The sequence below is a fragment of the Centruroides vittatus genome, unplaced genomic scaffold (genome assembly GCF_030686945.1).
Source record: "Centruroides vittatus isolate TY-2023 unplaced genomic scaffold, ASM3068694v2 scaffold_769, whole genome shotgun sequence".
In the NCBI taxonomy this organism is placed as follows: Eukaryota; Metazoa; Arthropoda; class Arachnida; order Scorpiones; family Buthidae; genus Centruroides; species Centruroides vittatus.
Window position 1 is genome coordinate 3083320 of NW_027122717.1, and position 15005 is coordinate 3098324.

Consider the following 15005-nt stretch of genomic DNA (forward strand, 5'->3'; position numbering starts at 1 on the left):
CGAGTAGAGGGACGTTTACGTTTAATAATTATATACAATGACCCAAAAGCCGTGTTTTCTTGCGAGAGATTCGGCAATTTGTATATAGAGCGGGAAAGGTTTCTTTTTGAACAATTCGCGTAAAGTTTCTGAAGTATTTTTGAAAAAGACAACGGTTTAGCCTTTATAATCGTTAACTGAATTTTGGCTAAACCTATATTTTATATCATTAATTTTTCAAAATTTTTACTAAAAAGTCGGTATAATGTAACGAATAACAATATTGTCAAACTCAATAAAATGGTCCTTAAGAGGGATTGCATTAATTGCATAATGCAAAGCAACATTTGGGTGATGTGTTAAGGGATTGCCTCCAGGAGGGCTTCTTGTGGGAAACTGATCCCCATTCACGTGTTAGACACGCAAAGAAAAACCCTAGAAACTCTATTTGGCCAACTGTTGGTAAGGCACGAACTCGCAACCAATTACCACTGTTCAGTGGTTTTATCCACTCGTCCACTAGTGGGCACCGTTGTAAAGGCTAAATCCCAGCTTTATTTAAACGCTATTGTTTATGAATGTTAAAAAATACAGTACATTGTTCAATACACAATTTAAGAGTACAACACTCCGGCACACACAAACTACTTTTGGTTCATCTTGCATGTTAGGGATAAGTGCATTATTTTTAATTTTCTGGCGTGTTTTTGTCATAAATCTCGAATAATTATCATTATCGGCATTTTCAATTAACTTAATCAATCTGATTAAAATTTCTAAACAGATTTTTATGTAATTTAAGTAACTACTAATCGATTTTAATTGCTATAAACACTTAAAATTTGCTTAAAAACCTAACAAATTTACTCAATGATCTCAATTACTTCTGACAAGAAAAAACATATTACTTCTATTACGAGAAACGTGTTCTAAAGGTCATCATCATCATAAAAGGAAAGTTATAAACCTGTAATCGCCTTACTTATCTAATCATGATGAAGATAACAGATTTAGCTTTACCTTTACACGTTATTTTAGTTGCAGACTCTCCCTCAAGAAGCTCCAAAGTAATGACTTACTCCTCCATTTATCCACCTGAAAACAACAACAGGTAAACTTGTAAACAAGCTTACAGTCAACTAAAACAAATTACAAACTTTTAAGTAATTAAAGAATTAAAATAATTATGAAACTACCTTAATTTTACACTAAAAAATCACCGAACAAAGCAAGGAAGATCGCTAGGAAGATAATCATCTTCTAAACTTACAAAGCACTGATTAATTAAAGAAATATGAAAATATACTTAAACAAGGATTTATAGAGATAAATCGCGTAAATTTCAGGAAAAAATTTCCTAATTATGTACTTATTAAATTGTAAAAATCATAACTCAACATGAATAAATTAGAAATTCGAAGCTGAGCTTTTCTTCCTGACAAAGAATATGAAGGAGAAGATACATTTACAGGGGCAGAGTGTACATAATTCTTACTATCGATCAATTTGTCATAAGTGACATCCGTTTAATTGTGTTTAATTACGCGTAAATTTCTGTTTATCACTCGAATTTCTACTAATTAAGAATTAACATGGGAAATTCTTACTTAAATTTATATTTTTTCTCGATTTAAATCTAGGAGATTCTATTGAAACGTACTTGTTACAACGAACGGTTGGGACTAACTTTATGTTACAGAAATCCAGAAGATGCAGAAACGGATATATTTATTAGTGAGGTACGATTTATATCCCTTTTCGTACATTTTGATGCATCATAAATTACTAAGAAAGCGTAGAAAATATTGTTTTCTAGATAGAAGATTCTGGTATAGCTGGAAAGGATGGACGCTTGCAAGAAGGTGATCAATTATTACAGGTAAGATAACTTACCTCAGACAAGTTTAGTGCGTTAAGAGACGTGAAAATCAATACAAAGATTCCTTCGATATACAGTTTTAAAGTATGATTTTATAACCTTTAATTATCTAAAGGTTTAATTATCTGGAGAGGGAGTAGTTTGCATTAAAATTAGCCATAAAGTTTAATAGATAGAAGATAGCAGCGATGATAATGGATATATAGATAATTTGATAATAGCATCTCTCGTGTGATATCTGTTTAACTTGTTTTGTCTACAATTGGATAACGCATCGATATGGCAAAGATAATGGGCTCCATTATACGTTGCCTGAGTTAATAATGCTACTACTCCTCTAACTTTTATCTTTGTAGAAATCAATTCTAGGCTTTACACTTTATAAAACCTTATCCAGAAAATATGAGCGATGCGCTTCTAACATTCTCTTCTTCATCTTATTTTATCTATATATACTTTTTTAGATAAATGGAATTGAAGTGTATAGCAGAGATCAAGCCATTAATCTGTTCTCAGAAAAAAGAACCGATTTTACTCTTGTGGTGGCAAGGTCTAATACACAAGTAAGTATGGAAAAAATTAATCAAAATATAGAAAAATTGTGTCGCGTGACAGTTGGATGGTGTTTTCTTTTTCTATTTACACTAGGAATTTTCTAAGATGGCAAGTGACCCCTTACTACATCATTAATCTCTCTGTTCGTTTCTGAAAGACGAACGAACTAGCAAATAACAATTACAGATACTTTCAAATTGAAAGATGTTATTGTCTAAATTTCCCGAATTGATATTTTATAAATGAGAGATTTTATTAAATTGGGAAGCAAAATAGACGTTACACATAATAATCGGCTATAAACTGTTAAATACATTAATGTTGAGAGAGTTATCTTCTATATGCCTCCAGGATTAAAGCAGTGATCACGCGATAAGAACCGGCTTGGATGCCTGTAAGAGAGTATTATTTCTTCGTAATTCGCTAGAAAATGGTTCTGCGCTGTGTTTATTTCTCTAATGTTTACTTCAGGGTGATCTATACGTAGGGAATAGTTTTATTCTTTCTCCAAGGCCCCCAGACTTCATCCATCTGATGTTTATTTGTTGTGGCCTTCGATGGCTATGAAGAGACAAAACGTAGCTCACCCAAAATAATGCATTCACAATAAAACTGAGCACTTAACACCAAACGTGTTAATGCCAGTTTACCACGAGCAGAAAGGATGAAACTCGCCTATTAACAATGGGGTACTCTTATAGAACATGTAAACTCAACACCCCTATATAGCATGTTTTGAGAGTAAAGTGACTGTGGTGCTTTGTAAATAAAGCGGTCGGGCATCTTTACAGGCCCTAGGCCCAAGCAACGCTTTTGGAACAAAATGCATACAAAATTACCTTCAGAAAATGCTCACCTCCGAACAAAAGTCATTTTTACTTTCCCGGCTCTGTTATATATAGGCCTGGGCGCCAAAGGGAAAATATCGTGATTGGTCAAAAATGACCGCCCCATTTTTGGGTTTATGGGACCTTGAAAACGTTGAGAAAAGAAAAAATTCCGGGGTTTTTTGCTGTATACATGGATGTTATTATGTGTGGGGGGCACGATTTTGTTCACCCTCTTGGATACTTAATAACTCCTGTGCTTTTTGTCGAAAATTTCTGAAATTTTGCAGGAAGATTTGTGTATAAGGGAAATTGATGCTATTAAAGTTTGGTGGTTAAAGGTCAGAGGTGAGGAAATAGAGAGGGGTTGTGTGTCATATCTCGAGTAGGGTCGGACTTAACGACGATTTTCCTCGTTATTAGCATTTACAATTTTTTATAAAACTCTCCCTACCCTCAAAATTAAACTTTTTGCCATTTTCTGTTAATATCTGCGTGCGGCGCCATCTGTTAATATTTTAACAGATGGCGCCGCACACAGTTTTAAGTGTTGCCGGAAAAGTGAAGCAACTCGTTGCTGGATTTTTATTTTATCAGTGATCGTTTTTCAGAGATTTGACTGTTTATAAAAAAATAAGTAACAATTTTTTATATAGTTTTACTGATAAAAACCATTTATTTTCATTGATGACGATGTTGTTGTTGTTATTCTTTTATCTTCAGGATAAATATATAACAATTTCTACTCCCTCCTCTAAACAATCATCATGATTAATGACGAGAAGAAATTATCCAAAAGTCATAGATCTTTAATTTCAATTAATCTTTATTCCGTTGTTAATAAATAAAAGTTTAAATAATAATTTTCGTTGGTCGTCTCCGAGCCCCACCCCATTAAAGTCATATGAATTATATATTAAATTGATGATAATAAGCCAACGTTACTTAAAAGATTACTCAGTATATGATGTATGGGTTACGATTTTCAACGACTTCTCTTCAATTTCAACTCGCCATATTTGTTGATTTAACTTATAAATATCGTTTATTAACTCGTTAAATTAAATAACAACACATGATAATTTCTCTTTTGCTAATTATTCTCGTAGAATTCTGAATGTCAGATGTTAGGTGCATTCGTTACGTCATACAGCGTACACCGTTACCTTAATTTGACGTCATTCTACGTTTCTCGTAATAAAAAGCCGCGTAAGAATCACGTCAAAATGACGTAAGAGCGTGCGCTATTCTGTGACGAAATAAATGTTTTCTCGTGTGTTATTATGAGTTCGTGAAGTGTATTATTTGCCAAATTGTATAAAGCTTTTTCATTCAACTTCAAAGTTGGTCATCCAAATAAATCACTCGATATACCAGTTGATCATAGTTAGTATCCCTATTCAACGTTGTCTACATAGATATTTGGCAGTCGGAATGCAACTATGGTGACATTTCAGTAAAAAATAAAACAATATTAGTACTAAAACTCGCCATTACGGCTCTGTTGGTGCTACAAGAAATTTGTGGAGACATTTAAAAAGTGATTTATTGAGGAAGTGTTGCAAATTTGGCAGCCTCGAAGGACAATATCACACTGCACTTGAGAAAGACCGGATTGGGCTGATGGGATAAGACAATGCGACACGTGGGCGATCTGCCAAGGAGGAAGATGCCTCTTGGGAGGAATTTCTATAGGAAATTAGACCCTATTTAAGTGTTAGGCACGAAGAAAGCGCGGAAAACTGCAGATGACCAACCCTTCAGTCAGGCGCGAACCCACGACTGTGGTTTATCCATTCGGCCACCGGTGGGCCTAATCTTAGAATGAAACAATCCAAAAATGGCTTTATCATCTCTCCACAATACTGTTGAAGATTGCATAAAGTTAATATTCTATGTAGTGAAATTATTTTTTAGGTTTGTTAAATAGCGCATGAAAGGAAGAAGGGGGAAAAAATTCCTTGAAGCGTGTAATGATGCATATCCACTAATTACGAAAATTAAACGTTTCGATATGAAAATATTAAAAGATAATATTTCAATGAATATTTTTACAAATTTGACTTTATTTATTTGTTTTTTTTAACTGAAAGTGTTTATCATCTTAAGAACTGGACTGTATATTGAAGCGGTTTCGCCACCGATATCGATGTTTGTTGACGTCATTGTTACTTCTCCCTCCGGAAGTTATAAACGTTACCAAAATTGAACGTTATGGTTCCATTTTTAATTAGTAAAATAAATGCGGAGTGCCATCTAGGGACTGAATTTATAACAATTTTCAATATTTAGTTTATCGCAAATAATTTTTATATAAAAGAATATTTAATTTATTAAAGTTTTAATATTTAATGTAACGTATGTATTTACTTTTTTACTTACTTACTTTGTCTTTACATAACCTGATATATATGTGCAGTGGCCTAAAGGTCAGTAAACCCGCTTTAGGAAAGCGGTGTTACAAACTTGATTCTAGTCATTATTAAAACAAGCTTTGAAAAAAAAAATATATATATATATATATCGGTTAATTGGCTTTAAGACATCCTGCATCTATAGGATAGGACTGATAAAATAAGGCAATGCAACACTTTCCAGCGGGCGGATGCCTCCTGGAAAGACTTTCTATGGGGGAAACGCCTCTATTTAGGTGTTATACACGCGAAGAAAATCTGGAAAACTCATTGGAGAGGCAGGAACCCGTCTCCACTACTCAAACTACCAGTGTTCAGTGGCTTCATCCACTTGGCTCTTTGTCTATAGATTTTTGCTTTTGGCATTCCCGGCCCGTTCCTTCAGAAATATCAGATTTGTGTTGTGCCAACGCCCGTAATGCCTTTAAATGTATGAGAATTCTTAAACTGTTTTATCTACTTACAGGCAGAAGATATCCCTTCGGTTTATATCCACGAAGATGGAAGAGCAAGTCGTGTGGACGAGAGGTTTCGATACGCGAATATTCCAGAAAATCTTCACAAATGTGCAAGTACGAGTACAAGCAGTTTGGTAGATGCACCATCTACAAACACCCACAACGATACAGACGCGCTGACCCAAGGAATAGACACTTTACAGATTCGTTCGCCCGATAGCCCAACATTATCCGAACGCACTTGTTACGTCACCGGTAGTTCACAAAAGACATTAACAGATTTGAATCACGAGTTAAATGGCGGCAGCAAGCGATCCACAGATAATTCCCGCATCAGGCAAGTGGAAGAATGGGTGATGAACATACGAGAGGAACGATTCCGTAAATCAGACAAAAGGTGTACGGAATATACAGTCGACAAAAGCACACAGTTGCCGACAACAGATTGCAGTAGTCCATATCCGTCCACCACAATGTATACGAACCCAGCCCATTTGGAACACACCATGTGGATCCAGCAGCAACTCTTGCGCCAATCGCTGGCCAAGCAGACATGGAAGACGTGTGTACCCATGTCGAGTCGAATGCCAGATCACGCAACAGCATCACCCGAGTATCAAGTAGAATGGAAGGTAAAGAAACGTTCAGATGGTAGCAGGTATATAACACGCAGGCCCGTTAGAAATCGCCTGTTAAAGGAAAGAGCATTGCAGATTATGGAAGAAAGATGCGGCCAGACAACCGACGACGACGTTATGAGCGAACTTAAAACGGGAAAATACTGGACAAAAGAAGAGAGAAAAAGACATTTGGAGAAATCCAGAGAGAGGAAGAAGAGAGCTGTGATGATGAGAACTAAAATGAACAGTGTACGAGAGGAACAGGAAGAACAGGAAGTATCGCCTCATAGAAAGAATAAAAAGTCACCCGTCCAATATTTGGTGCCAAGCGGTCGTAAACAATTTGGTTTGTTGTCGGTAACAACTGTATAATTACAGCTCAAATTATATTTTCCATACATGCCAATCGAAGAAAAAACATTAACATCGATATTAAAGACAGCGAATGTTCATCCCGTGTAGTCACGTGCCTGCATCACACAAAGATAAATTAAATCCTAAATTTTATATTTAAAAAATAAATAAATACAACGATAAATAAATTGGATAAAAATAAATCAAGAAAATTATATTAAAATAATGCCCAAAATTTTCAATCGACGTCATCAAAATTGTAAACGCGAGAACCGTTGGATGATCCACTTTGTAATTGACAATGTTGCAGCTTATGGACTCTTGTGATAGGCTCATAACGATTTCTCTTTTTAAAATGGTGCATATAATCGTTTATAACGGAAATATTTTCAAAATTAGCCAAATATTTATAACGTTTTAAGTGCAATAACGCATAGAAAAGAATATCCGAAGAATTGTTTTTTGTGTACGAGTCGACAGACAGAATGCATTTTTTTTTTCCTACTAAAAACCTAAAATTCCTAGAGATTATTGTTCACAATGGTGATAGAATACTGTAATAAACCGAATTTCTTTTTTCTGGGTGTTTATATTCATTGATTCAAAATTTATATATATATGAATATATAAATATATAAATTATATATATTTATATATAGGGTCTACTATATTTGTATTGGGAAAAGTTGATATTTGTGAGAAGAAGAAGGGGGAAATATTGTTGTACTTCTCGATGTATGTTATTTGTGTAGTTTTGTTACTTTTGGAATCTTTTCAGGATTTTCTTGAAAATAAAACATTATCAATTTAAAATATTCTCGTATATATCTACAATAATCACAGGTAGGGCCTTAATTTATTTGTAAGCTACACAAGCTATAGTTTAGGGCATCACAGAAACCTTAACCTATGAGGCTACGGTTTAGGGATAATACACACGAAGGAAACCCGGAAAATTCCTCGCGACCAACTACCAGCGTTCGATGGTTTTATCTATTCAACCACTGGTGGGCCCTGTAGTTTAGACCCTCGAACTTTAAATATATTATTATCTGAATGAAGAAGAAGGGCCTCGTATATATGTATCATAGTTTGGAGTCGCAACAAATGTAATTCGGCCCCGATGGCAGATACAAAACGTTACATTTAAACTCTTAATTTATCGATATTTTTTGGAATCTTTATCTCCTCAATATAGATTAATATATTTTCTAAAAACAATGTTTAATGTTTATTTTATAAGGTATCGATCGGATAAAATTCTGTTGTTTATATTTAATATAAAGTCCGCATCTTAAAGCCATAATTTAAACGCTACAGTCGAACGAAAGAATGCCTCTCGGTTACATTACTTGTAAATTATATCGATCCTTGGAGTTGAAAGAGAACCCAGAAAATCTGTTTATTGATAAGTGCTCCACCGACCAACGCGCAGATCTCGGAGAAAAATGCTGTATTCAACTCCATCCGAACTGAATTGTTACGTTTATATAAATCGTTCGGCGAGTTATCGATTGATAAAAGTGAATTCTGTCTATTTAAAAATATATGAACAACGATTTAAATCTCATTCTTCCTTCCTTCCAGCTCAGTTTCATTGAATAAAGATGGCGATCGCACAATCTACACGACGTAACAGATACTAAATTATTGATTTTTCAGGCACCGTTACGGAAAATAAAAATAATTCTCTCTCTTTCTTCGCTTGTTAAATTGTTTAATCCACCAGGACCTCTCGGTAGTTTGCGGGAGGCCCGGCTACTTACATTTCGAGACCCTATTAAAAAATAAAATAGCGTATAAAAATTGTATTTTATAAACAATAATGATTGTTAATGAATATTTTAGAACTCGTGGAAATAAGAAGCCACGAGAAATTGTCCTGTTGGATTTCTGCGATAGAGTTTGGCATTTGTGAAAATCTGAAGCATTTTACGATATTAATATCATAAAAATGTGTTTAGTATAAGCGACAGACGATAAGTTAGGACCATATATTATATAATTTTACAAAAATCTATACTAATCAAGTTACAATTTTAGGGATTCACCAGTGGTTCAGTGGTTTATTCCGTGGATTCACAATCAGTGTTCAGTGGTTTATTCCGAGTGAATAAACCACTGAACACTGATTGTTGGTCGTGGGTTTGTGCCTCACCAACGGGCTGCCATGTGGAGTTTTCCGGGGTTTTCTTCACGTCTAACACCTAATCGGGGACAATTTCCTCTCGGGAGGTAGTCCCTTGACAAATCGCAAGAGAGTTGCCATTCCCTTATGCCAATCCAATCCAATTTAGAACCTCTTGCTTTTATAAGTACTACTATTTGATAAAGTGGAAGGGCCTCTTATGTATTACATCACAGGGCCTGAAAATTCGTTGTATCTTAACGCTCCAACGAATTTGTCAAGTCTTGTGATGACAATACTTTTAAAAGTATTTTAAGAGTTCGACTTTAAAATGTTATAAAAATGACAAAAAGCATTTATTGTAATTTACACTTTAAAGCATAAATCGTAATTTAATTGCTACTTTTTTAATTTTACAGATTGTTATTAAGAGCACTGGGGCCTTTTTCAAGGCCATAGGGCTCGTAATGACACTTTGTAATTATGGGTTTTGGCCAGGCTCACAATGGATCGATAAGATAACTTTAAAAGATATAAATTTCAAAATCAGGAATTTCAAAAGCAAAAACTGAATCATTGGAATAGAGCTTTTCAGTGGAGCCGGATCCACTTACATTTCTAAGGACCCAGTATAAGGCCTTTCAAACGTGATGCATGAAGCAGGTGATCCTACTTGGTCATATGGTAAACGTGCATTGGGTCCAAAAACACGATTTAATAGCCTGATTAATTTGACATTTTGATTTGCTGTTGATTAAATTTAGTATTAAAATATATATTGATCAATGGACACATATTGGATTCATACCTAACTACAAATTTTTATTCCATAACAGAGGCTTTATTATAGGCCTTATAACGTATCCCCAGAGATTATGGTCCCTTAACACGTGCTACGATCTATGATACACATCCTGTCTTCCCAACGTAAAAGGCCATTTGGACTGCTCAAACGGTGTTCAAGATATTCATAATTGAAATGGTCAAACAGCCAAACGCACTGATACTACAATACCAGGGAATCAACTGGTACTGGAGAAGTCTAGTGCCAGATTTTTTCGTTTTAAATTTGTCAAAATATTGAACCAAATGTAAATAGACATATTAGGCTATCTAGTAGTGCCCAAAACAAGTGATACATTTTGGGTCCTTTCAGTAATGCTCTTTTTTTTCAAATTGCTTTCCCTAATGGCGGTTATCATCAGTATACTAAGAATAAAACAGATAAACTCACTCGTTACATTATAACAGAAAAAGCCAGGAAGATAAGTCTCAAGTTACGTGAGTAAGTTTGTTAAGTTATGGCAACGCAACACCACTTGGACGATCTGCTTAGAGAGGTATTTTTATAGGAAGCTGACCTCTATTTAAGCGTTACAGACGTGGAGAAAATCCGGAAAACTCCACGTGGCCAGTCCGTCCGAGCGAGGCGCGATCCCACAACCGAACTCCCAGGAAACGAAGACCGCTTGGCCACTGGTGGGCCTATGTGAGTAAGCAAAACGAACGTGTTAAGAATATCACGTACTACCAACTCTTTCAATGAGACCACTCACTGAACGAGTACGTGACACGTGATACTTCCAACACATTCGTGTTTCTCACATAACTCGAAACTACACACCCACAACTTAATGATAAATCAGACAGTCCGGATAAAAACGCTATGTCTGATCTGGACGTCTTTCCTTTCTCTCGTCCACAGTATCTATAAGTTTTTCTAGGATATCGGACTAAACTAAGACCATCCTAGTTTATTTTGAAACAATATCACAACTGAAAACAATGAAATATTTAAAAATTGATTTAAAATAAGGAATAAACTGTGTAAACAAATACCTTCTCAGGATCTAGATATGCCAGTTTGATTTACTGCATGATATGAACAAATGAGAGCATGTGATAGAATGGACTACACTCGAACAGGTTTGTAACATGGTCGCTACACGTTTCAAAAATGATCAACTTAATAATTTTGAAAAAATTAGATAAGAACTGAATCTTTCATATTGTTTTCTATTCATATATATATGCGATGGAGAATTTCAAAACTTGCCTCCAATTTCTATAGTGTTTTTTTATATATATATATATATATATAATGTGGCTAGTTTAGAAACTTATCACAATCACTATTGAAAAGAATACGAAACAATACGCAAAATTCAGTTCACATCAAATTTTTTCAAAATTACTGACTTGATCAGTTTTGAAGCTATACGTCTCACATACTGAATAACAATTTTATCATCATAGATTTAGGTGCATTTACAATGAGCCTGATGGCAGAGGATGGAGACTAATATATTCGAGAGAAATCACTCATGAAAAACTCAAGATTTCACCCAGATTTAAACCGTGTTCTTCTCCCGTATTAAACGGATCTCTTTTAACATCATTACGGTGTAAAAATATATATACAGGATCAGGCTTGGAGATTTACTAAAGGAAAAAATTATAACTTGCGATGTATTAGTATCAGATTGGAATTCTGTGTGTATTTTATGTTGTCATTTGTAAGAGATACCGTATTTTAGGGCTAAGGTTACTAGCACATGATAAAAAAGGTGCAATTTTATGAAGGACTAGGTAATAAGCCACAGTGAATAGAGCAAGTTATTTGGATATACTGAAACTTATACTATCGCTCAACTTCCTCTTGGCACTATTTATCAAAAAGATGTGGCTCCTCCCCAGTTTGCGATTTAGATAAAAAAAACAATTTCTGAATGGAGATAATTTAATTGTAAGATGATGATACATCTTCTTAAACAAAAGTAAGATAACAATATAATTATTTCTTTAATTAATTAAGTTAATGAATTGCGGATTAATAATAATCGGTAATTTTAAAACCATTAAGTTGATTAATTAAGGAAATATTTATATTGTTATCTCACTTTTGATATTGTCTGATGGCATTTATATTATTAATATCATGTCACCAGCCCCAACCGAAAAAGACTTAACAGCTTTTATTTCCCAAAAATGATAATCAGTAAAAACTAAAAATGATGGATTAGATTGATAGTATAAGACAGTGTAACGCATGGGCGATCTGTCAACGGAAAGTGCCTCCCAGAAGAAATTTCTACAGGAAATTGATCCCTATTTTAGTACCGTATTAGAAAAGAGAAGAAATAGTGGAAAACATTACGAGGTCAGCTCATTGGTAAGGCGCAAACCCGCAACAAACTACCAGTGTTCAGGGGTTTCATCCACTCTGTCACTCAATAAATTTTAATGACTGAGTACTTGAGGTGTCGCTTACCACTCTGAGAAACCCGAGATAAAATCCGGACGGATCAATATACTTCAAAAATAATCGAAAATTCTGCTCAAAGATTTTCGGTTAATGTGAGCCCAGGTATACAAAATGGCGACTGTCGACAATAACCTAAACGCGTCTATATTTAAACTGTTTTAAAACTAAAACATTTTTAAAACGTAAATTTGCTACTTACTTTTTCCCCTGCTTTTGATTACTTTTCCTACTCTTGGACCAGAAACGAAAAATAAAAAAGTCGTCATACTATCTATAAATTCAATCGATGCATGGACGAAGTGAATTACGAAATTCTATACATCAGTGGTTCGAACAAAATTTGTCTGTATTGTACATAAATTTTACTCCTCTTAAGAACTGCAGTCTTATGATTCACATCTCTCTCGCCTTTTCATCTACGACAGGCAGCGTCTCCATAGAGGGTGGCACCTGCGATCCACGGCCACCTAGCCTTCCATGTGTCGTTCACGTTGTCTTTCGGGTCGGAAATCACTATTACATATCCTTGGTTATGACAAATTTAACACGTTTAACACACATTTACACACTTTTAAACATATATAACACATTTACACACTATAAGCGCCCATTTAAACCACGTTCAAACACATTTAACTCACATTTGCACACTTTTAAGCACATTTACACACTTTTTAAACGCACATTTGAACCCTTTACAAAATTTTTACCTCACTTACACAATGTTAACACACTTTAATACACTTTTATGACATTTAACACATATTAAACACATCAAGGACACGTTTAACATGTTAATTACCATTGACAAACTTTCCTCCTCGATAACTTTAGACTTCGAGTAAATTGTACAAACTTTAAAAAAACACAGACACTTTTTAAAAAATTAACAACGTGCATAATCCGTCTACATCGTAACCAAAATTCGAAATTCACATTATTCCTCATGTTTCCTGAACGGAATTTTTTGATGGATATTTGCATACGAAGGCATCATTACTATTAGCGGCATCTGCATTTCTTTTCTAAAAACACTTGCCATCGAGGTTACCGGAAACGCCGCCATTTTGTATACCTAGGCTCACATTAACCGATTTCTCTTATAGCTTATGTACCACGAGAATTTTAAGATAAAACTTTAAATAGAGAACTCAACCAAAGCAACTCACCTACTAGAGTGCTTTCCCAAGTAGGCTACCTAAAAGACAAGAATTTAACTCAGTCAAATCATTAGTTATCAATTTCCTCCTCCTAATTCGAGATTCCAAACCTTCGAATGTCCCTGTGGGGATCAAGACACCAGCTTACTGCTTTGAGAATTTCGAAACCAAGCAACTTTCCAGGAAATTTTCCAAAGTCCCAGATGTCAGGCCCCATCCCTCACCATCCGGCGGCCCTCGTTACGATAGGTCTGAAAAAGAATCTCTTAATGCTTACAAGGCGGAAACGAACCAAAAAAAAAAAAAAATAATAAACGTAATCTGCACACCAGATCATTTGATATCCATATATCGGAGTAAACGGAATTACCAAAATATTTTTTTTCTTAATGAATAGGCCCATTAGTGGCCGAGTGGATCAAACTACGCTGGTAGTTGGTCCCAGGTTCGCGCCTCACTAATGAGAGTTAGGCCGAGTGGCGTTTTAAGTGTAGATTTTAGGAAAGCGAAAAAATTTACAGATGAAAATTCAACGTGTATCGTCACCAGGGGCATCTTTCCTAAAATCTACATTTTTCAGGGCTTCTTTTGAGTAGATAAAAGCAGCAGCAACCCCAACGAAAGTATGGATGGATGAAAGCAACGAGTCTGTATGTCACCAGTTCCTTTTTAGAAATTACTTTGTAATTTTAATTGGATGTATTTTGTGTTTTTTAAAAGGGCATTTTTTAAACTTATGGCAACAAGTAGCCTACAGAGAAAGATCATTTGCCAAGAATGTGTTTGTCTAGAAGGCAAGAAAAATAAAAGGTGGTCCCTTTGGGGCAGACTTTGTTTTTAACTTTTGATAAAATAATTCTCCATCGGACGAAAAAATTTACAGCTGTTATAATTCATTAAATCCGAGAGCATTTTGTAAAATAGTCCGAAACTTAAAACGCATGTTACTTCATACAGTCATTCTCTAGCGAAAACGGAATGCGATTCAGTTTTGCTTAGCAATTCGGTTCTCATCTATTTCGAGAAACGAAAATAGCAGTGGCGTGCGGTGACACTTGATGATTGGGAAGCTGCGTAAACTTTGAACAAATACTGGAAATGACAAAAATAAACAGTTTATTTATTTTAATTCTAAAATAGATAATTGACACGAAACAAAGATATAAAAACTTGTTTTTATTATTTTTTATAAATAATAATAAAAAGTTTTTCGGCGATTCTTTTCGGCAAAGTCGTTAATTATTTTATCATAAAAAGCGCTGGTCGTTGGTTTCATCAAAGTATTTAAAAGCTCTTTTTCTATGGAAAGCAACGCTAGGGCCCACCAGTGGCCGAGTGGACTCCGTCTCCGCTCATTCGGCAGAGA

General features: G+C 34.9%; 1 protein-coding gene across 1 annotated transcript in view; it reads left to right on the top strand.

Moving 5' to 3' along the window:
* Positions 1-7848, top strand: part of LOC136989928 (PDZ domain-containing RING finger protein 4-like) — a 33971-nt gene extending 26123 nt beyond the window's left edge. Inside the window, exons 4-7 of the mRNA XM_067288235.1 lie at positions 1620-1718; positions 1796-1858; positions 2323-2421; positions 6121-7848. Coding sequence (XP_067144336.1) covers positions 1620-1718; positions 1796-1858; positions 2323-2421; positions 6121-7104 — 1245 coding nt within the window. The 3' untranslated portion in view covers positions 7105-7848. The remainder of the gene's footprint in view (positions 1-1619; positions 1719-1795; positions 1859-2322; positions 2422-6120) is intronic.
* The last annotated feature ends 7157 nt before the right edge of the window (positions 7849-15005 follow it).